The sequence below is a fragment of the Ranitomeya imitator genome, chromosome 1 (genome assembly GCF_032444005.1).
Source record: "Ranitomeya imitator isolate aRanImi1 chromosome 1, aRanImi1.pri, whole genome shotgun sequence".
In the NCBI taxonomy this organism is placed as follows: domain Eukaryota; kingdom Metazoa; phylum Chordata; class Amphibia; order Anura; family Dendrobatidae; genus Ranitomeya; species Ranitomeya imitator.
The window spans coordinates 1,033,360,897-1,033,385,747 of record NC_091282.1 but is presented as its reverse complement, the minus strand read 5'-3'; the positions used below and the strand labels follow the sequence as shown (position 1 = coordinate 1,033,385,747).

Here is a 24,851-nt window from a genome sequence, read left to right as displayed (position 1 = left end):
GGAGGGATCTGTGCACAGCACACAGCTGTAATGAGGGATCTGTATACAGCTGTAATGTGGGGGGAACTGTGCACAGCTGTAATGAGGAGGGATCTGTGCACAGCACACAGCTGTAATGAGGGATCTGTATACAGCTGTAATGTGGGGGGAACTGTGCACAGCTGTAATGAGGAGGGATCCGTGCACAGCACACAGCTGTAATGAGGGATCCGTGCACAGCTGTAATGTACAGCTGTAATGAGGGGGGACCTGTGCACAGCTGTAATGAGGAGGGGGGAGACCTGTACACAGCACGCAGCTGTAATGAGGGATCCTGGCACGGCTGTAATGAGGGGGGACCTGTGCACAGCTGTAATGAGGAGGGATCCGTGCACGGCACACCGGCTCTACATCATGTGGGAGACTTGCCCAGCAGCCGCCAGGATGTCACTGCAGCGCTGACTCCCTCATGCTTTATCCAGTCAGTGGCCGCTACGTCATTTTCGGGCGCCTGGCTCTTGCGTTCCAGCTGATGCTCCACAATACATCTGTCCTTATCACTGCGGAGATGGCCGCACACGTCGGGTGTTGACGGATTGAGCGTCTCGGCAGAAATGAACGGAGCTGGCAGAAGAAAACATCGCAAGGGGCGGAAGGCCGCCCAGGCTGCCGGCAGGAGGGAGCTGATAGCCGGCTCTGTGAGCAGCGCTGAGCGGTGTCTGCGGGGTCGGGACTATGGCACCGCATATGCCCACCTCCTGCTGGTGCTCAGCCTGGCGCCCGAGCTCAGGGAAGACTTCAAGGTATCGGCCTGTGTGCTGCTAATAGTGCAGGACCCGCTCAGTGTCAGGATGTGGGGCGCAGCCAGGACTGGGGCCGTGTGGTCTGGGAATGTGGGGATCATCGTGTTTTTTGGGGGGGCGAATAAACCATTGGCACTTGCTGATCTCCGGGGATCTGACCACTGGAGCACAAGTGATGCCGAGACCATATACTGTGGCCACATATGGCGTCCATTTAGCAAGTCTCTTCACATTTACAGAAGAAACTACTGCTTGTTATGTTTTTTCCACAATCAGATTCAGTCTATGAATAAATTGCTCATCTGCACCGCCCCATTGACTAAGTTTAGGCTGAGTATTGTCCGTTTTTTTTCAAGGACAACACTAAGACCGAAAATCCTGTTGTGCTAACATGTCCTCAGTGTGAGCACCACTGCATGTTGGCAGAGCCACATCTGTAGACACAGCAGCCCCCACGCACACTTACCCAGGAGACACAGCAGCCCCCACGCACACTTACCCAGGAGACACAGCAGCCCCCACGCACACTTACCCAGGAGACACAGCAGCCCCCACGCACACTTACCCAGGAGACACCGTAGCCCCCACGCACACACTTACGCTGGGTTCACATTACATTTCCGTAGTCCGTTAATGCCTCCATTAAGCCAAAATTGGCGTGCGCTAGCGATGTGCCGTCATTGAGTGACGGACCCTGGGACGCGGGCTGCAGCATTTCCAGGTCCGTCACCGCTAGCGCAGATAGAGCATCTGCTAGCTCTGCGCTAGCGCGATGGCATATCGGCACTTGCGTTAACGCAGCCCATTAAACGCATATGTTGAACAGGCTGCTGTTAACGCAATGTGAACCTAGCCTTACCCAGGAGGCACAGCAAATCCCCCAAACGCTCACTTACCCATGAGACACAGCTGTGCCACCCTTTCTCATTACTTAGTAAGTTTTCATCATTTCCATCATGACCTATGTGTGACCACACACTGTTACGTGTAATCTGGGTGTCACATCTCCAGTGCTGCTGCTGTGGCGCCCCAGGGTCCTGGTTGTCACAGTAGCATTGCTTTCCTCATGGGGAGAGTGATGTTACATATGGAAGCGATGAAGGATATCTTTTATCAGTTAGCCACCATACACACAACATGTTCACACTCCAGGCCACAAGGGGGAGCTTTTGATCCTATTAACTAGGTGACTCCCCTATATATATTTTGGTTTGGAGGGAAAGAGAGTTGATTGTCAGAGAGACAGAAGAGAGCAGACCAACCTAGAGGGTCTGAAGGGGCCGTGTAGTCTGAAGCACTACAGCTCCTGTAAGGAGACATACAGAAAGCAGAACACTGTTCAGTGAGCGTGCAGGAGAGCGAAGCACAGGAGAGTAACATCAGGGGAGACCAGTTAAGAGAAGGCTGCCTCCTTCTGTGGCGCAGATAACCGGTAGCCGGACCACCGAGGTTGTAAGGACTCTACGACTTACATCAGAGACCGGCAGGACAGCTGAACTGCAAGTTACCTGTCCGCCTTAATACCCAGTTGGCACGGTGACACATATAGAGCCCGGGGCGTGCCAGAGTCCCTGTAAAAAGGCTCAAGTCACCAGTCATACGGGTTATGTCCTATCCTATATGGGGGATAGAGGGAAGAACTGTGAGGACCTTATCTGAAGCCATAGGCAGTAAGGGACTACAACACCACTGCGCTAGAGGAAGGCTTTTAACTCCACTTGGTAAAGGGGACTCTGGATTTGCTTCCAAGCCGGCCAGACCCTGCCTGCCCTGTCATCTGGTACCCTGGACTGTGGCTGCCTGAAGTCTTCAGTAAACCAGGTAAAGAGACTGCAAACCTGTGTCCTCGTTTTTTACTGCGCCATTCACCATCTTCCGTCTACACACCGGGAGCCCTGGGGACATACTTCACCTGTGGGAAGTTATACCATCCAGCTGCCATAACATCACCCCAGAGGACCCCTTAAAGCAGTGCCGGCCCACACTGACAGAATTCCACAGGTGGCGTCACGAACATAAACTCTTCACCAAATCCCTTTAAAAGACTTTCCCCCTTTTACATTGGCGCCCAGGGCCATGGACTAGGTCACCACCGTGACATCCCCCTGTGAACACCGGACCCGGTACCGGGTACCCCACGGCCCTGGCAGGGCGACTCACTTCAGTTCTGTCTGATATTGGATCACTGAGCTTCCACTGTACTGATCCATGAGGTGTTATTCACACCTAGGAAAACGCTCTGCAATAAACACATGGATTTCTGCAAGTCCCAAGTTTCATCAGTCTTTACCTCTGTATTTTCATTCATTGCTATTATTTCTATTGGACCAAAGCAGATCGGCCATTGGCCACTAGAAAGTAATAACAATAAGTAAAATTACAGATAGAAGCACTGACCCAATACTTGTAAACTACTGCCGCGTCCTGAACACAGTGAACGAGGCTTATAAATTAGGATGGTGAAGTCCTGTGACTGGATATCACCAGGTGGTCCTAGTCCTAATAGTGCTGGGTGTATTCTGGGTTTGAGGTGTGCCCGTACGCTGCCTTCTCTTTTAGGGCTCCTTCTCACTTGCAGAAAATACGGCCGAGTCTCGCAGGTTAAAACCCAGCTCTGCCACCGGCACTCCAGAGCGGAGCGTGCGGCTCCATGCATTGCTGTGCGACCGCACGCTCTGCTCTGGAGTGCCGGCGGCAGACCCGGGTTTTAACCTGCGAGACTCGGCCGTATTTTCTGCAAGTGAGAAGGAGCCCTTGGACCCACTATCCGTTATGTTTGCTCCTTCTTCCTGCTGTTTTCTAGGAGACTTTCCAATATGCCCTTTTCAAATGGGCAGAAGAGCTTTATGCCTTAAGCCGCAGTCAGGATCTGTTTAATTGCTATGAACAAGCCCTAGAACTGTTTCCGAAGGACGACGTGATCTGCAACAGTATGGGAGAGCAGCTGTTCAGGTGAGAGGCCACGGGAAGCCATGGTGTTCTCCCAGCCTGGTATGAAGGCTGGAGCTGTGGACTTATTCTCTTCTGTATTGGCCATAGATTGGGATTTCGAGATGAAGCCGCCGGTTACTTCTACAAGGCTGTAAAGTTGAACCCAAACTCTGCTGATGCCAAAGAAAATTTCTTCCGTGTAGCAAATTGGCTTGTGGAGCGCTGGCATTTTGTGATGCTCAATGATGTCCGGAGGAATCGGATGTATCAGAAAGCAATTGAAAACGCGGTGCAGGCGGGCTGCCAAACTGTGCTGGATATTGGGACCGGCACTGGGATACTGAGGCAAGTCCAGAGCAGGACACGGATTTCCTAAAGTGTTCACAAGCCTTTCCTGTATGGCCCAAGCCAAAATAACGGCCTAATTATATGTTTTATTTAGCATGTTTGCCAAAAGCGCAGGGGCCCCTCACGTGTATGCCTGTGAACTCTCCAAGACCATGTATGACCTGGCCTGTGAGGTTGTGGCTGCTAATCACATGGAAGACCAGATCAAGATTCTGCACATGAAGTCTCACGATGTTCAAGTCCCTGCACATATACCTGAAAGGTGCGTAGAAAACAGCTATGTTGGGTTTTATAAACCTGTTATTAACGGGCAGCCTCCTAATCCTAGGACCTTGGTGCCATCAGCTGTACTCCATGGCTGAGGTGACCTCTACGGCTTTGGTTTTGGATGGACATGCAGTGGTCATGTTCTGCTGGAAGCAGGATTCACGTCTTGTCATATTTCTGTGTGACTTCTTTCTCTGCAGGGTCTCGTTGGTTGTCACCGAGACTGTAGACGCTGGATTGTTTGGTGAAGGGATTGTGGAAACGCTCATCCATGCCTGGAAATACTTACTTCTAGAGCCTAAGGTCGGCAAAATAAACAATGCTCGAAATATTACAGGGAATCAATCATAAGAAAGTACCCTATTGGTAATTTAACGTTTGGCAATGATGTTTTTTTTTTTTAATATCACTATTTTTCTATAAAAACAAAAAAAGTAGAAGTCTTGCAATTTTCACACTGGTCTCTGGGGATTTTGTTGGCTCCAACTTTTGCCGTTTCAAGAAATAACATATGCACTTAGCTGCTGCATTAAACAGACTGACCATATATTCTCTATGAGTGCGTGCTTGGGTCATTGTGAAGGGAGGAGGAGCAGGTCAGCTGTGACCTCACCTGTTGTGATTGGTGGATCCTGTGTTATCAGCCATGTAAAGAGGTGTTACGGATTTACTGTCCTAAAGTATTACCTTTCCTGTGTGGCCTTGCACTGTCTACCGTATGTACCCAAGTCAAAATAATGGCCCTATTATGTGTTTTATTTAGGACATGCTTTTGTGGTTTCCTGATAAAGGAGTCATAGTACTCGGAAACGCATTGAATAAAGCCACTTTTTCATCTGAATATCCATTTGGACTTCTATCTTTCAAGTAGCACTGAGTTAATCCACCTTTTATATCCTTTTTTTTTAACTTTAAAATTACATGTGACGCAAACACCTGATTTGATTTAAATAGGTAATTTACTGCCTTCTTTTTTTAATTCTGTTTTCTTTCTCAGCCCAAAGATGCCAGCTGTGGTGGGTATGGACAGGTCATACCCGCGGGTGCTGTTGTGTATGGCATGTTTGTGGAATGCCCAGAGATCCGCAGGCATCACAGGTTAGTGTAACCTTAAAATATTGTTCTCAAATTCTTAACAAGAATATATTATTGTATCCATATAATGTACTCCTTACTGTAAATTCTAAGAATATTATCCGTTGCTCCAGAGTTCAGTGCCCATATAAAAGCTTGAGGCTGTATTCTGCATACATGCGGTGCCCGGCGGAGCCTGTAAGGCCGAGCACGGAGGCCATGTGGATGTCTATGGAGAGGTATGGGCTCCATGCTGCGATGTACATAATTAGCGTGTCCTCTGTTACCTGAGATAATCCTACATCATGGTAATGACATGCGCACACGAGCGCTGATTGCACGGTCACTACATGTGCATGGTGTACAGTAGAGCCAACACCTTGGTCTTATGGAGGGGCCGGAACCTTTTTTTTCTGCTAAGGACTGTTTGGATATTTAAACCCTCCTTCGGGGGCCGTACTAGCTGCACTAACTCCTTCCATGATGCTGGCACTGGTGTCGGGCGTAATCTTTCATTGCACGCTCCTCATGTTCAGTTGTGAAGACAGGAGAAAAGTAAACAGCTGGTAGCCATCAAAACGCAGCTGCTGGCCTAAGCCCTGCGGTCCCCAGGAATGTGCCTGGGGGCCGGTGATAAGGTAATTGTGGGCTGTAACTTTCCCGCTGGCCTGAGATTTCCAACCACTGGTCTAATGACTGGGATCAGGTATGTCTTTGATCCCAACTTCTTAGATGCTGTGATAAAAACTGACTGTTGCATCTAAGTGGTTACAAAGCGGGAGATTGTTCCCTTTGTACCATTTCTGTGGCAGCCGGGATCACTTCTCCCGGTCATGTGTATGGGCCAAATAGATTGCCTCTAACTACATCACAGCAATGGGGATGTCTGGGTGCTGATAACCTATCCATAAGATGGGTCATCAATATCTGATCAGTGCGGGTCTGATACCCAGCACTCGCACAGATCCGCTGTCAGTTGCTGTGGTGGGTGGCAGCCAGTTGTGCGTACTGTGACTGGAGCGGAACTGTGCAGCTTCATTCATGGTGTAGAGGCCGCTGCTGGGAACTGCAGAACAGATCAAATAACAGCCGATCAGTGGTGATGCCGGGTGTCGGACATCCACTGATCATGGCTTATCCATAAGATAGATCTTCAACAATACGGTGTGCCCTGGCAACTAGAGATGAGCAAACCTGAACTTCAAAGTTTGGGGTTCTTATCGGATGGTTAGTGTCCGATGCTAAACGCAGAGAGAGAATTTTCCAGCTCAGAAGTTGGGATCCCCATTATTTTCAATGCAGTTTGGGTACAGTTCTGGTACCCAATCCGAACTTTGGAATAAACTTCGAGTCTGGTACCAGAACCCGAACTTCCTCCGGTCCGCTCATCCCTTCTAACAACCCCTTTAATAGTTGTTTTAAGTGCCACACATTTACATTCTTATAATTTCCTTTGCTTAGGGTGTGTGTAAATGACGTTGTCGGTGTGAACATAGAAGGTGTGCAGTTTTCCAGTCCGGTACATTGCACCCACAAATCTAGTGAGGCCAATGAGCCGTACGCTACAGAAAAGATGAGCAGAGTGCCCGGGGGATACAAAGCACTGAGCCAGCCTTTCCAGGCACTGACTGTAGACTTCAATAGCCTGCAGGTAAGTATTGCTGGACTTGCTTCTAGATGTTGAACGGTGCATGTATTTGTGCTTGATAAGCTGCTGCCATGTTGTAATGTGAGCGTCCTAGTAACATATAGATATCATTTTTTTATGGTGTGATAAGTACATGTCATTATGAAAGTAACTGTGGATTCCGCCTTGTGCTTTAATGCTAGGATTTGGAAAGTGTGGCCTCTGGAAAATCCTTCAGGATCTCTGTTCTGGTCCAAGAACAAGGGCATCTCGACTGTTTCATAACTTGGTTTGTTCTGCATCTGGATCATGAGCACAGCCTGTCTACTGGACCTGGTGAAGAGTCGTGCTGGGAGCAAGCCGTGTTCCCTATCCAGAGTCTCCCTGGTGAATGTAACATATTTATATAAAGAGAATAGAAAATGGTTAACCACGCCATCTCTTCCACTGGCACTCTGGTGGTAACCATACATGACACAGGGAAAGCAGGTTGGACTTTAAGCCATGCAATTCCTTCTAAAGCTGGCCATACGTCTTGGATATATGTTGTCCAAACACTTCTTTGGATGACCACTTTTATTCCCATCCCCCACTGCCCCATGCATGCACACTCGATTCAGCCAAGCGTGCATGTGTTCTGAATAGGGAAGGAGAATAAGCCACTCCAACTATCTCTGGACGCGGTTTATCTCCTCTGACACAAAAACAAATGGATTAGGCATTATTGAAATCCCAATCCTGTTCCAAAGTAAAGTGACCTCAATTCACAATTCATAGTCGACTAGTCCTGTCACAATCATTGGGTTCGTATGACATTAATCTAGTGTGTATGGCCATCCTCAGTCTATGGGATAACAATGGTCAAAGTAATGCTGCTACTTATCCCGCTTAAAGGGAATCTGTCAGCAGGTTTTTGCTACCTCATCTGAGAGCAGCCTGATGTGGGCAGAGAGACCCTGATTCCAGCGATGTGTGACTTAGATTACTGGATGTAGCAGTTCTGACACAGAGTTCTTAGATTTAGCAATGCAGCAGAGCTGAGAAAGCTAACCCAGCCCACACCACCACAGCTCTCTATGTACATTGTCTATTGACAGCAAGCTGCTTATCACAGGAGAGTGCAGTGTCGGACTAGCAGCCGAGTGCACATCAGTCCAGACAATGATAATCTCCCAGTGATTAAGCCTGCAGTGTAAGTAAACAGCACACAGCTGAATAAATGACACCTTATTGAATTCAGTCTTTTAACCCTTACCTCATGCTGTCCTGAGATTACATAGCAAAACCTGCTGACGGATTCCCTTTAAATGGTAAATGGGAGGTTGTCAGAGGAGAATTTTTTTTTGCCAAATTCATTCATCTCCGTACAATCTTATGTTTATGGTAAGTCTCCCCTCTGCCGATACTTCACGTAGCCTGGTTTTCCAGTCAGCATGCCTCTATACTTTGGACAGTCCCTACTTTTTCTTGTAGTGAGTCTCAGCACAAATATTTCCTACACCTCACAGGCTCTCAGTACACCTTCCCTCCTTCTTTGTAGCCGAGCAGTTCAGTACTCCTTCCCACCTTCTTGTCTAACACCGCCACTTTAAAAAATTGACAGCTCCCGTTTTTCGTAGGGCCGAGATAGGTGGAAAACGAGTGAGTGGGAAGCTGCGAGGACTCTCCGAGTGGCTGCACTTAATTTAAAGGGTCAAGCTATACTGACAATTTCTGTTTAAAGCATGCCCGTCCAGATGGGATGGTGCACCAGTATATTGTAAATCCAAAGAACTATGCATTCATAGATATGAGCGGAAATCTATTTGTATATCTAAAGTGAGGTTATGATGTTTCGGTCATTGACTCTGACCTTCATTGGGAGCACACATGGTTTTTGCAGAGAGACATGGATCATGTTGTGATAAAGGGCGCTAGGAGAATCACAGGATGCCTGCAGTGGTGAGCATTCTGTACTGACAGACTCCCTTTATAGCCTCATTCAGATGTCTGTGATTTTTATACACAAAAAAAGTGCAAGAAAAGTTTAATCAATGGTTTTTGATCAGAGTATCATCAGTTTTTCTCAGATGTGTAAATAGTAAAAAACTGATGGACGTTTCTTGAGCTTCGCCAATTGCCCCCTTTACGACTAATGATGGACATAGCTCATAGTCATGAGTGGGTGTCAGTTCCCGCACCAGGACGGGCTATGTCCATAATGACTTTAAACTGTCACTGTGTGTTAACACACAGAAAGAGTTCGATGCCGACAATGGGAAGAGGTCAGTCATGCCGTCAGTTCCCCGCACTTGGGGGTCTCTAATCGGAAATATCAGTACCTGTCCGATCACAGCAGGAGCTCAGCACTGCTAGTGGCCAAGCTCTTGCACTAACCCCTGGCTGTTTAACCCCCTAAATGCTGCAATCGAGAGCGATCACAACCCTTTTGGGGCAGATAGAGGGACGGGAGCTTCCTCTGCCTTCAGATCGGTGCCCCTGTGATGTCAAAACATGGGCTGTATAAGTATTATACCTGCGAGTAAAAAGAAAAAGTGAAAGTCCCATAGAATATTTTTCTGGAAAAAAATGTTTGTTTTATTGTCACGGCTCTACATTATAAACTTCTGTGAAGCACTTGGGGGTACAAAGTGCTCAGCATAGATCCAGATCCATTCCTTGAGGGATCTAGTTTCCAAACTGGGGTCACTTGTGGGGGGGGTTTCCACTGTTAATGCACATCAGGGGCTCACCAAACGGGACATGGTGTCCACTCTCGATTCCAGCCATTTTCAAAAATTCAACTGGCGCTCCTTCTCTTCCAACTACCGGAGTAGTTTTCCCCCACATATTGGATATCGGCGTACTCTCGAGAAATTGCAAAACAAATTTTGAGGTTCAATTTCTCCTATTAGCCTTGTGAAAATAAAAAAAATTGAGGGTAAAGTAGACATGTGGGAAATGTTACCTCTGAATTACCGCATAGTCTATAATAGAACATAAACTGATGTCTGAATTAGCCCTAAGTGTCCCTTGACAATAACCTGATCTCCACTCTGGGATTCTGGTCAACTCTTCAACAGGTACTGCTTTTTCCTAATATCAGTGCCATAGTTCAGTAAAGTATACACTTTTATTTTTCCTCATGAACCGCATACAATGTATGAATCTAATATATGTGTATATAATATACTAGATGGTGGCCCGATTCTAACGCATCGGGTATTCTAGAATATGCATGTCCACGTAGTATATTTCACAGCCCACGTAGTATATTGCCCAGCCACGTAGTATATTGCCCAGCCACGTAGTATATTGCCCAGCCACGTAGTATATTGCCCAGCCACGTAGTATATTGCCCATTCACGTAGTATATTGCCCAGCTACGTAGTATATTGCCCAGTCACGTAGTATATTGCCCAGCCACGAAGTATATTGCCCAGCCACGTAGTATATTGCCCAGCCACGTAGTATATTGCCCAGCCACGTAGTATATTGCCCAGCCACGAAAGTATATTGCCCAGCGACGAAGTATATTGCCCAGTGATGTAGTACAGTCATGGCCAAAAGTATTGACACCCCTGCAATTCTGTCAGATAATCCTCATTTTCTTCCTGAAAATGATTGCAAACACAAATTCTTTGGTATTATTATCTTCATTTAATTTGTCTTAAATGAAAAAAGAGAATGAAGCAAAAAGCAAAACATTGATCATTTCACACAAAACTCCAAAAATGGGCCAGACAAAGGTATTGGCACCCTCAGCCTAATACTTGGTTGCACAACCTTTAGCCAAAATAACTGCGACCAACCACTTCCGGTAACCATCAATGAGTTTCTTACAATGCTCTGCTGGAATTTTAGACCATTCTTCTTTGGCAAACTGCTCCAGGTCCCTGATATTGGAAGGGTGCCTTCTCCAAACTGCCATTTTTAGATCTCTCCACAGGTTTTCTATGGGATTCAGGTCTGGACTCATTGCTGGCCACCTTAGAAGTCTCCAATGCTTTCTCTCAAACCATTTTCTAGTGCTTTTTGAAGTGTGTTTTGGGTCATTGTCCTGCTGGAAGACCCATGACCTCTGAGGGGAGACCCAGCTTTCTTACACTGGGCCCTACATTATGCTGCAAAATTTGTTGGTAATCTTCAGACTTCATAATGCCATGCACACGGTCAAACAGTCCAGTGCCAGAGGCAGCAAAGCAACCCCAAAACATCAGGGAACCTCTGACATGTTTGACTGTAGGGACCATGTTCTTTTCTTTGAATGCCTCTTTCTCGCCTCATTGGGGGACACAGGTTACCATGGGTGTATGCTGCTGTTACTAGGAGGCTGACACTATGCAAATAAAGAAGTAGTAACTCCTCCCCGGAAGTATACACCCTCCGACAGGCACCAGGCAACCCAGTTTTTTGCTTAGTTTCTGTAGGAGGCGGACCTGGATCTAACCCCAGATCCGCATTTCTTTTTACAGGGATTTGTTTTCTTTATTCACCTTTTCCCTTTCTTTTTCAGACTCTTTTTCTTTAGGGTAACAGGGTGCAGTTTTTTCTCACCCTGTTTTCCCCACTTTGAGCGCCCGAGAGAGCAGTGTGGTATTACCCACATCGCAGCCTCTCGGACCCGCTGGGCAGGACTTGTCCCCTGTCACACTTTCGGGTGACCTTTTTCCACGGTGGCCAGTCCTGCCCGTTCCCCTCCTCATCCCTCTCCTCGGAGTGGGCTGAGAGGAAGACGGCGGTCACTTCCAGTGACCCTCTCCCCCTTTAGGGGTTAGGCGTCTTCTGCGCCGGAGTTCGTGGCGCGGGAAGGAGGACTTCTTCCAGGACCCTCCATCCTACAAGGGATCCTGATGCGTTCCTCAACCCCAGGTAGGGGATCTTCAAGCAACAGTATGAAACATCTACCCCCCCTACCCCCCCAGCCCGCACGCCGCCCGGCTAGCGATCTTCTAACGGGGGGTCATCACATGGGGGTACATCTCCAGGCTAGCTCTTTATTAGGGGAGTGGGCTGCATCAGGGAAGGGTCGCTACCTTTTTGTTTCTGGCGCCGGTTTTTTTCTATTTCTGCACTCCGGCATTTCTCCTCCCCTCCTCGGGATTCAAACAGCGCGCGCGCGCCATTTTTTTTCTCTCTCCCGGCTTTTCTTCACCTTCTTTCGCCGCTTCTGGGCCCCCTGGTGGCGGCCGGCATTATTGCGGCCAGGAGTTTTTTTCTCTCTCCCGGCTTTTCTTCACCTTCTTTCGGCGCTTACACGCCCCCTTGTGGCGGCCGGCATTACTGCAGCCAGGAGTTTTTCAGCGCTGTTGGGGGTGTTTCTACTGCTTCCCCCTTCAGCGCTTGTGCCCGCCCACAGCGTTGCGCTGTCTCAGGCTCTTTCTGTGACTTCCTGCTCCCTGTCAGCTCGGCTCACCGCGTGGGACAGAAGAATCTCAGGGGAACACAGGCACCTGCGGCTACCGCTGTCGCTGTTTTTCAGCTGGCTCAGCGCTACTGCTCAACTCCTCCTGGCAGTACTTCTCCGCTCCAGGACAAGGTAATATCCACCTATGTCCGACCCCACTCCGGCCTTTGCCACTATGGCCATCCATTACGCCTGCGCTCACTGTAAGAAAAAGTGGGCCTCGGGTCAGCCTTTACCTTTCTGCCCGTCCTGCGTTCCTCCCACCATGTCAGTCCCTCAGGAAGATCCTAGGTCCCGGGATGAGTGCACCCCACAATCCCCCGGAGTGGGCTGTTGCTATGTCTCAATCAGTGTCCGACCTGACTAAGGTTTCTCAGTCCCTAGTCCAGGCACTTCAACGTATCCCGCATCTCTCTAATGCCACCAGTGCCACGAACGTCTCACACGGCGATTCGCTCGCACCTGTCCAAGACCCTCACAGAGGCAGACCGGACATAAGAGACAGAAAAAGGACCTTATCTAGATCCTCTTCCAGTTCCCTGGACGGGATTCCCCTATCTGCCCATTCCCCCTCCTCGCAGGCGGACGTCGGGTCTGACCTATCCTCTCAGTCGGAATATGACTCTGATGCAGATCAGACTTGCGGAACACAGGAGATGGTCGATAGCCTTATTTCAGCTATCTTTCAAACGCTTGAGCTTAAAGAGGATGAGGCAAGCTCTCAGGACGTCTCCGTTGCGTTTAAACGGATTAAACGTCCCTCTAGGGTTTTTCCTAATCACAAGGAGTTTGATAACACTACCTCTACACACTGGGAAAACCCTGGTAAGCGTTTCCCTGGCAGGAAACGGCTTGACGTGCTATACCTCTTTCACTCTGACCTTGTCTCCAAATGGTCCGAGTCTCCTAAGGTCGACCCGCCCGTCTCCAGGCTATCCTCGCAGACGGTTCTGTCTATCCCGGACGCGGCTTCCCTTAAGGACCCCACGGACAGGCAAATCGAGGCATTAGCAAAATCGGCATTTGAGGCGTCCGGAGCCTCCCTCTGCCCTAGTTTCGCCTCGTCCTGGGTAGCCTAGGCTGTGTCAGCCTGGGCCAAGACCCTGCGCAGGGGCATTTTGGCCTCTGCTCCTGCTGAGGAACTGTCTGATTTGGCGGATCAGATTTCTCTTGCGGGAAAATACCTCATGAATGCCTCCCTTGATGCAGCGGCCTGCTCCACCAGGGCTAATAGCAACATTGTATCCATTCGCCGGATTCTCTGGCTAAAAGCGTGGAACGCTGACCCCGCTTCTAAGAAATCTCTCACTGGTCTGCCCTTCCAGGGTTCTAGACTCTTCGGCACGCAGTTGGTTCAAATGATCTCGGACGCTACAGGGGGTAAGAGTACCTCCTTACCCCAGTCCAAGCCCAAATGTCCCTTCAACAGGAGGGGCCCCCAGTCTTTTCGCCCTTTTCGGTCCTTCGCCTCAGGAAACTCCAACCAGGACCATTCTTCCTCGCAAGGAGACCGAAGAAAACCTTCTTTCAAACCTCCACCACGCTGGAGGGCTAAGAGCCACTCCGCAAAGCCATCGGGATCTCGGGGCCACAAGTTTTCTAACAAATGACGGGTCGCCCCCACCTGGAAATCCCTCCAGGGTGGGAGGCCGGCTTCTTCTGTTCTCAGAGGTTTGGCTATCAGTAGTTGACGATGCCAGGGTCAGGGAGATCGTCATTTCAGGCTACAAGATAGAATTTTCTTCGCCCCCAGGAAGACGTTTCCTGCTCTCTCGTCCTCCCAAATAGCCCTCCCACCTCTCAGGACTTCTCCAGGCCGTCGATTCGCTCCTCGCCTCAGGAGTCGTAGTTCCGGTGCCTTATCACGAGCGGTTTTCGGGTTTCTACTCAAACCTGTTCGTGGTTCCAAAAAAGGACGGCTCTCTCCATCCAATTTTGGATCTCCAAGCAGCTGAACCGACATGTCCGGATTCGGCGCTTCAGGATGGAATCTCTACGCTGTGTTCCGTGGATATCCGAGATGGGTACCTTCACGTTCCTATTTGCGTACGGCATCAGAGATTCCTCCGGTTCGCGATCCAGGGTCATCATTATCAGTTCACGGCCCTCCCCTTCGGTCTGGCGTCTGCGCCCAGGGTCTTCACGAAGGTCATGGCAGCTGTCATGGCCATTCTTTGTTCGAAGGGGATTCTGGTAATCCCATACCTCGACGACCTCTTGATCAAGGGTCCATCACGTCAGGATTGCAGCCAGAGCCTCCAACTTACTCTGGACATGCTTCTTCGCCTCGGCTGGTTAATCAATTATCAGAAGTCTTCCCTGATTCCAACTCAGCACCTGGAGTTCCTGGGCATTAAATTCGATACCTCTCAGGCTCAGGTCTTTCTCCCCAAAGAGAAGTTCCTTTCTCTTCGCCAGGGGGTCAGAGCTCTAAAGAGCCCGAATCCTCTGTCTCTCCGCCTCGCCATGAGGGTTCTGGGGAAAATGGTCGCTTCCATGGAAGCAGTCCCCTATGCTCAGTTCCACTCTCGTCCCCTCCAGCTGGCCCTTCTGTCTGCCTGGGACAGGAACCCACTTTCCCTGGATCGTCCGTTTCACCTCTCGCCCAGGGTGAAACAGTCTCACTCTTGGTGGACGCTGTCCACCTCCATTCTGCGCGGGAGGTCATTTCTCCCTCCCCGCTGGCAGGTGATCACCACCGATGCCAGCCTCCAAGGTTGGGGAGCAGTTTTTCCCCACCTCACGGCCCAGGGCCGCTGGACTGCTCAGGAGGTGTGCCTCCCTATCAACCTCTTGGAAATCAGAGCCATCTTCCTAGCCCTCATCCGCTGGGAGTCTCTCCTTTCAGGGCAACTGGTCCGCATTCAGTCGGACAACGCCACAGCCGTGGCTTACATAAACCATCAGGGAGGGACTCGCAGCAGGCAAGTCATGGCGGAAGTGGCCAAAATTCTGCGTTGGGTGGAGGGTCACGTTCCCTCTCTGTCAGCCGTCCACATCCCTGGAGTGGACAATTGGGAAGCCGACTTTCTGAGTCGCCAGGGCATTGTGCGGGCGAGTGGTCTCTTCTTCCCACAGTCTTCAGCCAGATTTGCCAGCGGTGGGACGTTCCAGACGTTGACTTGATGGCTTCCCGTGCAAACCACAAGGTTCCCCAGTACGTCTCCAGATCTCGGGATCCGATGGCCGTTGGATGCGACGCTCTCGTGATCTCGTGGACCCTGTTCCAGATGCCCTATCTGTTTCCACCCCTCCCCTTTATCCCGAGGGTCGTAAAAAAGATTAAGACAGAAGGGGTTCCCATGCTCTTAGGAGCTCCAGATTAGCCTCGCAGGGCCTGGTATGCGGAACTGGTGAACATGCTTTCGGACTTTCCGTGGAGGCTTCCGGATCGTCCGGACCTTCTTTCGCAGGGCCCCCTCTTCCACCCGAATTCTCGGTCTCTGAATTTAACGGTATGGCCGTTGAGGCCGCGGTCCGAAGGTCGTGGGTTTTTACTCATAGCGTCATCCAGACTATGATAAGGGTGAAAAAAAACGGCTTCCTCGCGTATTTACTACAGGTGTTGGAAGGCTTTTTTTCCGGTGCTGTCAGGACAACAATCTGTTTCCTATGACCTTTTCCCTTCCATCCCTTCTCAGTTTCCATCAAGCGGGTCTAGATTCGGGTCTTTCCCTTAGCATCTTGAAGGGTCAAATTTCCGCTCTGTCCATTCTTTTTCAAAGAGACCTGGTCTCCCTGCCTCAGGTGAGGACCTTCATCCAGGGGGTCGCTCATATAGCTCCCCCTTATCGTCCTCCGGTCGAGCCTTGGGACCTCACCCTCGTTTTGAACATCCTCCAGCGTACACCCTTTGAACCGATTCAGGACATTTCCTTCTCGCTTCTATCCTGGAAGGTAGCCTTTTTGGTCGCCATCACCTCCATTAGAAGAGTGTCGGAGTTGGCGGCATTATCCTGTCGTTCTCCCTTTCTAGTCCTGCATCAGGACAAAGTGGTTCTTCGTCCGGTTCCTTCCTTTCTACCAAAGGTGGTTTCGGCTTTTCACATCAATGAGGACATTTTCCTCCCTTCCTTGTGCCCTTCCCCGATTCATCCCTTGGAGAAATCTCTTCACAAGTTGGATGTGGTCAGGGCTATCCGTATTTATCTCGCCAGAACTGCCTCTTTTCGTCAGGCCGATTCTCTGTTCGTCTCTGTATCTAGGTTCAGCACCTGTTCACACTTAGTCTATGTTTGGATGTGCCGGTCAGGTTTTTGAAATGTATTCTTTAGCCTTCTGATCGTGCGCTCCGCCTCCTAGCTTCAGGTGTTTTAATTACAGCAGGTCCAATACCCCTCCACAGAGAGAGAGAATTTTAGTCTAAGAAGAGGTTTCACATGTACCCATTCAGATGGAGACGTTTATTCTCAGCGAGGTAAGGCAAGTTTAGGACCTGGTATAAGAGAGATGCCGTAAAGGGGCTACCAGGTACACATAAAATTGGCCATTTTTATGCGCTAAAAGCTCTCATTTTTCATATTTCTAGTGCAGTAATGCAGTTCAAATTTTGTGTTTTCAAGTTTACATGTTTTAGCGCTGCAGTGTGCTGCCTTATTTAATCTAGGTTCAGCACCTGTTCACACTTAGTCTATGTTTGGATGTGCCGGTCAGGTTTTTGAAATGGATTCTCTGTTCGTCGTCTCGGAAGGGCGGCTAAAGGAGCTCCCCGCCTCCAAGTCCACAATTGCTCGTTGGATCCGTTCGGCGGTTCTGGAGGCATACCGTTTTCAAGACAAACGGCCTCCGTCGGGGGTGAAGGCTCACTCTACCCGGGCTGTGGGAGCTTCCTGGGCAGTTCGTCACCAAGCGTCGGCCTCGCAGGTTTACAACGCCGCAACGTGGTCATCCATTCACACCTTTGTCAAATTCTACACGGTGCATACTCGGGCTTCTGCGGACGCGAGCCTGGGTAGGAGGATACTGCAGGCGGCGGTTTCTGACCGGCCGACCTAACTCCTCTTTTTCTGCAGAATATCCCACCCTAGGGACTGCTTTTGGACGTCCCATGGTTACCTGTGTCCCCCAATGAGGCGAGAAAGAAAGAGGGATTTTTGGTTCTTACCGTAAAATCTCTTTCTTGGAGCCTTCATTGGGGGACACAGCACCCTCCCTTGAAGTTGTACCATTTTGGCCAACGTGCCGTTGTTGTGGGTTGGTACATAGGTTGAGTTTTATATTACCTGTTCCTACTACTGCTTTTGCACCAACTGAGTTGCCTGGTACCTGTCGGAGGGTGTATACTGCCGGGGAGGAGTTACTTCTTTATTTGCATAGTGTCCGCCTCCTAGTGACAGCAGCATACACCCATGGTAACCTGTGTCCCCCAATGAAGGCTCCAAGAAAGAGATTTTACGGTAAGAACCAAAAATCCCTCTTTTTTTTTCTCCTGTAAACTCTATGTTGATACCTTTGCCCAAAAAGCTCTACTTTTGTCTCATCTGACCAGAGAACATTCTTCCAAAACGTTTTAGGCTTTTTCAGGTAAGTTTTGGCAAACTCCAGCCTGGCTTTTTTATGTCTCGGGGTAAGAAGTGGGGTCTTCCTGGGTCTCCTACCATACAGTCCCTTTTCATTCAGATGCCGACGGATAGTACGGGTTGACACTGTTGTACCCTCGGACTGCAGGGCAGCTTGAACTTGTTTGGATGATAGTCGAGGTTCTTTATCCAACATCCGCATAATCTTGCGTTGAAATCTCTTGTCAATTTTTTCTTTTCCGTCCACATCTAGAGAGGTTAGCCACAGTGCCATGGGTTTTAAACTTCTTGATGACACTGCGCACGGTAGACACAGGAACATTCAGGTCTTTGGAGATGGACTTGTAGCCTTGAGATTACTCATGCTTCCTCACAATTTGGTTTCTCAAGTCCTCAGACAGTTCTTTGGTCTTCTTTCTTTTCTCCATGCTCAATGTGGTACATACAAGGACACAGGACAGAGGTTGAGTCAACTTTAATCCATGTCAACTGGCTGCAAGTGTGATTTAGTTATTGCCAACACCTGTTAGGTGCCACAGGTAAGTTACAGGTGCTGTTAATTACACAAATTAGAGAAGCATCACATGATTTTTCGAACAGTGCCAATACTTTTGCCCACCCCCTTTTTTATGTTTGGTGTGGAATTATATCCAATTTGGCTTTAGGACAATTCTTTTTGTGTTTTTTCATTTAAGACAAATTAAATGAAGATAATAATAACAAAGAATTTGTGTTTGCAATCATTTTCAGGAAGAAACTGAGTTTTATCTGACAGAGTTGCAGGGGTGTCAATACTTTTGGCCACAACTGTACGTAGTATATTGCCCAGCCACGTATGTCACAGGTTAAAAAATAAACATATACTTACCTTCCGAGGGAGCCCTTGTAGTCATGTGGCCTGTGTGTGCAGTGCACTCGGCAGCTTCCGGTCCCAGGGTTGGTAGCGCAGGACCCGTGATGACGTCGCGGTCACATGACCGTGACGTCATGGCAGGCTCTTCTCGCGCAGGACCTGTGATGAGGTCGCGGTCACATGACGTCGTGGCAGGTCCTTGTCGCATACCATCCTTGCCACCGGAACCTGCTGCTTGCATGGAGCGGTTACCGGAGCGTTGCGAGGAGCGGGAAAGGCGAGTATACAATGATTTTTTAATATTTTTAACATTAGATCATTTTACTATTGACGCCGCATAGGCAGCATCAATAGTAAAAAGTTGGGGACACACAGGGTTAATAGCGGCGGTAACGGAGTGAGTTACCCGCGGCATAACGCGGTCCGTTACCGCTGGCATTAACCCTGTGTGAGCGGTGACTGCAGGGAGTATGGAGCGGGCAACGGGCACTGACTGCAGGGGAGTAGGGAGGGACTAATCGGACTGTGGGCGTCGCTGACTGGTCGCAGCAGCCATGACAGGCAGCTGGCGAGACCAATCAGCCACTTGGATTCCATGACAGCGGCCGCGACCAATGAATATCCGTGACAGACAGACAGAAGGTCAGAAAGACGGAAGTGACACTTAGACAATTATATAGTAGATACTCTTATACATTCATACCCATGTATGCATCCTTCTTGCTTTCCTCCACAGCTGATGGTTATATTGTTAACCATGGGGATACAGTAGTACTGGACGTACACTGTCCTGACTGTTACCTAAGGTTAGACCTGGTCACGGTGATCAGAGGAGGGGAAGACATCAGCGGCATGCCCTCCGATGACATGGCAATGGAGAATGAGGCGGACTTGTGCGATGCTTTGGCCAGTCTCCACACCACACATCACAAGGGCACAGGACAGAAGCTGTGCATACTGGAGCCCAGTGAGATAGCCTTGCTTAATAATGTTATATACCATGAGAACTTCCGCCACGCTATGAGTAGAGTTATATCTTCTCTGGCACTTCGAGAGAATGGCACATTCAGGAAGGACAATGATACGGTGGCGCCAGAAGAACAATCTTCAGACCCTCTGTACATACTGGACGTGTCTGAAGGGTTTTCTGTATTACCTCTGATTGCTGCACAGCTTGGAAAAGTGAAGTCTTACAGCTCTGTTGAAGAGAAGCAGCACCAAGCTGCCCTGGAGAGGTTATCGGAGAGGAACGGTATCTCAAAAGATAGGCTAGAATTTTGGCTGAAGCAACTGGAAGCAAGTGATGATGTTTTACAGAGACCCAAGTCTGACAAGTTGTGGAGCATCATTATTCTAGATGTCGTTGAGTCTTGTGGTCTGATCAGACAAGAGGTGATGGAGAAATGCGCCATTGCAAGGTAAATAGAAGAGTAATTGTATGACGAAAAGTTCCCCAGAACCATAATAGGTCATTACACAGAAGCAATACCCTTTACTTCCAAATCTTCTATATTCACATCTATATTGTACGTTCCTGCCACTTATATTTTGCAGGATACCTTTTGCACATGGGGTAGTCTCCATCTCATGTACTCTTTTTGCCTAATGTATTAATTTCTCTTGTTCTAGGTGCTTACTTCAGTCTGGAGGAAAGATCTTCCCTCAGTGTGTGGTCATCCATGGCATGCTGGTAGAGTCCCTCACTTTGATGAAGGAGAGTGCGGTACAAGGCACAGAACCCACCCTAGGTTTTAACATAGCGCCATCTATTAATCAGTACAAGGTGAGTTGTAATGTGTGGAAAAGTCATGTGAAATGTCAAAAGTGTTAATGTATTTGTGTCTGAATAATATATATTTAATTTCTTCATTTTTTTTTTTCTGCAAAGAAATAACCAGAAAAATTATTTTGAGCCCCTTCTCCATGCACCTGCTCAGGCCCTCTGCGCTTCCACTATAGAACCCCAATTGTTTGCTTCTCGAGACATTCACAAACGTTTCCCATGACTACGGGGCCTAATATGTCTACAGTTCATATTTGGGTCAATGCATCTGATAGGACTGTTTGAGCTTGTTACCCACCAAACATATTCGGTAATTATATGGGAGAAAGGAAGGCCAGCTGGTAATGCTATAGATAGTTTATTTTTGTACATTAACGATATGATTTATCTTGCTTAGTACTTACAGAGCGAATCTGTCATCATGACAAAAACCTGTGTGCATAGCTGAACAGATACAGATTCTACAGATGTCATTGTTTGCTCTCTTTCTCACCCCACAGTTATCCCGAAAACAGCCTATCCAGGAATATGCTAATTACACATCTAGGAGTGATGCTGTACTGTTTGTCAGGAGCTGAGCCTGCACCATACCTGGCAAATGCTGGCTGTGTTATACTGCTATCATTAAGGTTATTACTACCTGTCAGGAATGCATGTGGGTGCACAAATCATCAAGATCCACTGCTTGCAGCTCCCTTTGCAGTTGCCGACCATTGAGCTCCCAGATGTGCTTGATGGGAGACTAGTCTGAAAACCCTTCAAGGAATCATTGTTAAAAGACAACTGTGAATACCTTCCGCTTTGTGGAGCTCGCGGCTTTCTTTCTCTTTCTGCTTTATGTAGGATGAAATGGCAGTACACTACATGAGTGCACAATTAAATGGAATGAAACATGTTATTGTATTCCGAAAAATATCCTGAAGTTCCTGTAACTATTTCTTCCAGGTGCCTGTGCACGTGTTCCTGAATCTCTCCACCCTGCCTTGTGTCCGTTTAAGTGATCCAATAGAATTGCTTAGGCTGGATTTAATGAACCCATATTCTAACAATCTAAGCTTAGCTACTGAAGTAAAGGTAATGTGAATTGTCCAACATTACTATTCTGTCATTTTCTTTACCTAGGAAAAAAATTGTGCATTTATTTGCATTAGTCCCAGTACTAAATGCTGGATATAAGTTCTGTGCATTCCGGATCCAAATTAGGTATTTGTTATGTGTCTTCTACAGCCCATGAGGGATCTCTCCTCCCTGGTGCTGACACACACTGTTCTTGCGGGTGCCCTGGGTGCTCTTATTTTCTCTACGCCCATATACCTCCTGTGTGATCTCTTCCACCTACATATAGCCTTTGTGTGCTTTTTCCCTAGCTGCCCTCTAATACAGTGCCGCATGTGAGATCTCTTCCCCATGCAGATGACCTGTGTGTGACCTTGTTCAGGGATGGCAGATCACTGAAATAAGTGACCTGCCACACACAGGAGGCAGGCCGTTGGCTGGTAATATCAAAGGAGGTAGGAGAGCTGTAAGTGCAATGTCCACCCCAAAGCGCTTGAGGTTTTGCATACATTTTCTACATTGGATTCCTCAGAAAGGTTAAAACCGTTTTGTACAATTTAAAGGGAACCTGTCAGCAGGATTGTGCTCAGTAACCTACAGACAGTGTCAGGTCGGCGCCGTTATACTGATTAAAATGATACCTTGTTTGCTGCATCCTCTGCTCCTCACGACCTGTTCTGTCCTCATTTTAGGGGCAGTGTTACTTGTCACTTCCCCTGTGATAGTACTGCAGTGAAATCAAACACATTGCCGGGGGGTCTCGGGAGCAGGACCTCCTTGTCCTTCCTCACAAACAGATTACCTGTTCTTCATGTATTTCGGTTTTGTGCCATCTGTTTTTCTCCTACAAAAATTAGGAATATTTTTCAAGTGTCTCTTCTGAACATGACATACGGATGGTACATAGATGTCATCTATTTATTGCAGATGTAGACATTAACTTGAATGTGCGAATTCTGTCGACAAAACAGACCAAAGTAGGACATGGCTCCAATTGTTATATGTACACTGTCAACCTTTTTTTTTTTTTTTTTTTAGTGTATGGACAACCCTGTTATGCCTTCATAAATTGTATATGTTTATATATAATATATAAGTGCGGCTGAATTTAGCAATATGGAGATTATTCGGAGAAGGATACACAGGTCTAGAAAATGAAGTGCCACCGTGTACAACCTTATAGCTATGTGTCCTGTTCTCTTTTGTCAGATGTTCTGCATAAAGCCGATTTTAGCACCATATGGAATCTTGTCTGGTTACTAGGATAACTTGGATAACTCGGGGCAATGACATTTCCCTTTCTCTTACTTCCATGTAGGAGTACACATACTTGGTGAACGGTTACCATCGTTTCTGTTAGTCCAAGTTCACACGATTGTATTTACATTCCAAGTGCTGTCAGTGAAAAAAAAAAGATGGCATTCGGTAATTCAGGGTTTTTTTTTCCTTCCCACTCCACCCAACATGTGAAAAAAATAAATGAATCACAGCATGTTAGTTTCTTCCAGGTATTGGATGAGAATCCCCTATTCAAAACTGACTGCGCAAAAAAAATAGAATCCCATAAGGGTCAGTCATGGCATCTGATTTTTATGAATACGTTGCAGTTCCCTTCTAACCGAGCAGGCTTTATTTCTTCTTGTAAATTTTAATAACCGTAAATGTATAAAAATGGCTGACCATACAGATCCCATGCGGATGACAATAGAGATGAAACACGGACTATTCTTTTTACACGCTCATCTGAACTCCTAAACCATGAATACCTTTGTGCGGCTTTCTCATAGGTACCAGTCTGTAAATCGGGACAAGTGACTGCTGTTCCATTCTGGTATCACCTCCACCTGGATGAAGATTTTCATGTGGACACATCCAGTGATATGTCACATTGGAAACAAGCAGCGTTTGTGTTAGACGAGCCGCTGAGAGTTGAGGAAGGGGAAGAAGTCTTTCTCGGTGTACATTTCCAGAACAGCAATGTCAGCATGACTTTGAGGCGACAGTCACAGTAACGTCTGGAGAATAACATGGTTGCCATACATGTGTATATTACGCTGAATATCTGTATTTTAGCATACATGCTAACTAGACTTTCTTCTTGAAGTATAGCATATTGTATAGTATTTTACCTATACAACCGAATAAAATGATTTAATAAAAGTCAAGAAAAATATTTTGTTGGGAAATGTATAAAATAAGGAGAGAACAGTGCTCAGAATTGGCAAGTCTTATACTTCAAGTGATTAATAACCAAGGAAGCTAAACTCACATATCCAGAGAGGGAGCATCCAAACAAGACCCCCTGAATCCACATTCAGGTATAAATCAAAATCGACTCCACAATCGATGTAATGGTTTTTATTCCATAATACGCAAGAAAAATCCATAAGAGATACAAGACAAGTCGAGCTGCTGCTATGGAAGCCTCAACACATTTCTGGGTGGTTAACGCCCCTTCGTCTGAACTATGACCTTATTACAGATAACCTTCTATATTAGAGTGAAATCACATCACCTAACTGATATAAGGATTCAGATTAAACTCCCTTTGAGGTGGTCTCTGTTTTGGCTCTCTGTAGATCAGCCTGGAATGCGGTATAGTAACTTTATCTGGCGCATTCCATGGAAAAAATCCACAACAGCCTAGAAAGTACTACACATTCAACCATGAACAAAAATCTCCAAAGGGAACAATGTATTGTAAAATGTATAAAGAAAGAAATTTTGCGGCTTTATCTTGGGTAAATGGATAGACAGCTACTTTTAACAAACAAAACACTTTTTAATTCTAAAAGTTTGATAATAGAATGTAAAAGGTTAGACCAGAACTTAAAGTGGTTATCCAACTTTTACAAGATTTTTAGAAGCAGGTACTGATGTTATAAAATAACAAAAGTCTACTTGCTCCTTCTTTACCGGATGATCCATATCTGACCAAGTTGTAAATTATGCTCCCAATCTTTTATCATACAGCTGGCGAGTGACCACTGCAGGTAATCCATGGAGTCTGCGTCATGTCCTGTACTACTGCCACCACTACTCAGCGATGGGAACTAGTGATGAGCAAATGTGCTAGAATAAAATGTTATCCAAGCATGCTTGTGTGCCATCAGAGTATTTTTGGCGTGCTCGAAAAATGTTTGCGTACCCGTGGCTCCATGTCTCGGGGCTGTTTGACAGCTGCAACACATTCGGGGATTGCCTACCAGCTGCGAGACATGCAGC

At 47.6% G+C, this 24,851-nt stretch overlaps 1 protein-coding gene across 1 annotated transcript; it reads left to right on the top strand.

The window, feature by feature from the left end:
* Nucleotides 1-331: 331 nt before the first annotated feature.
* On the top strand, nucleotides 332-23,799 carry PRMT9 (protein arginine methyltransferase 9). The gene is made up of 12 exons (XM_069744043.1): nucleotides 332-782; nucleotides 3,586-3,734; nucleotides 3,822-4,058; nucleotides 4,156-4,323; nucleotides 4,529-4,631; nucleotides 5,326-5,426; nucleotides 6,864-7,053; nucleotides 7,233-7,416; nucleotides 19,524-20,205; nucleotides 20,417-20,570; nucleotides 21,516-21,644; nucleotides 23,414-23,799. The coding sequence occupies exons 1-12, from the start codon at nucleotides 594-596 to the stop codon at nucleotides 23,636-23,638; spliced, it is 2,511 nt and encodes an 836-aa protein (XP_069600144.1). The 5' UTR covers nucleotides 332-593; the 3' UTR covers nucleotides 23,639-23,799.
* The last annotated feature ends 1,052 nt before the right edge of the window (nucleotides 23,800-24,851 follow it).

Coding starts and splice junctions, on each gene's coding strand:
- PRMT9 (XM_069744043.1), top strand. CDS start 594: ATGAACGGAGCTGGCAGAAGAAAACATCGCAAGGGGCGGAAGGCCGCC. Junction 4,324..4,528: donor CCTGCACATATACCTGAAAG/GTGCGTAGAAAA, acceptor CTTTCTCTGCAG/GGTCTCGTTGGTTGTCACCG. Junction 21,645..23,413: donor GCTTAGCTACTGAAGTAAAG/GTAATGTGAATT, acceptor GCTTTCTCATAG/GTACCAGTCTGTAAATCGGG.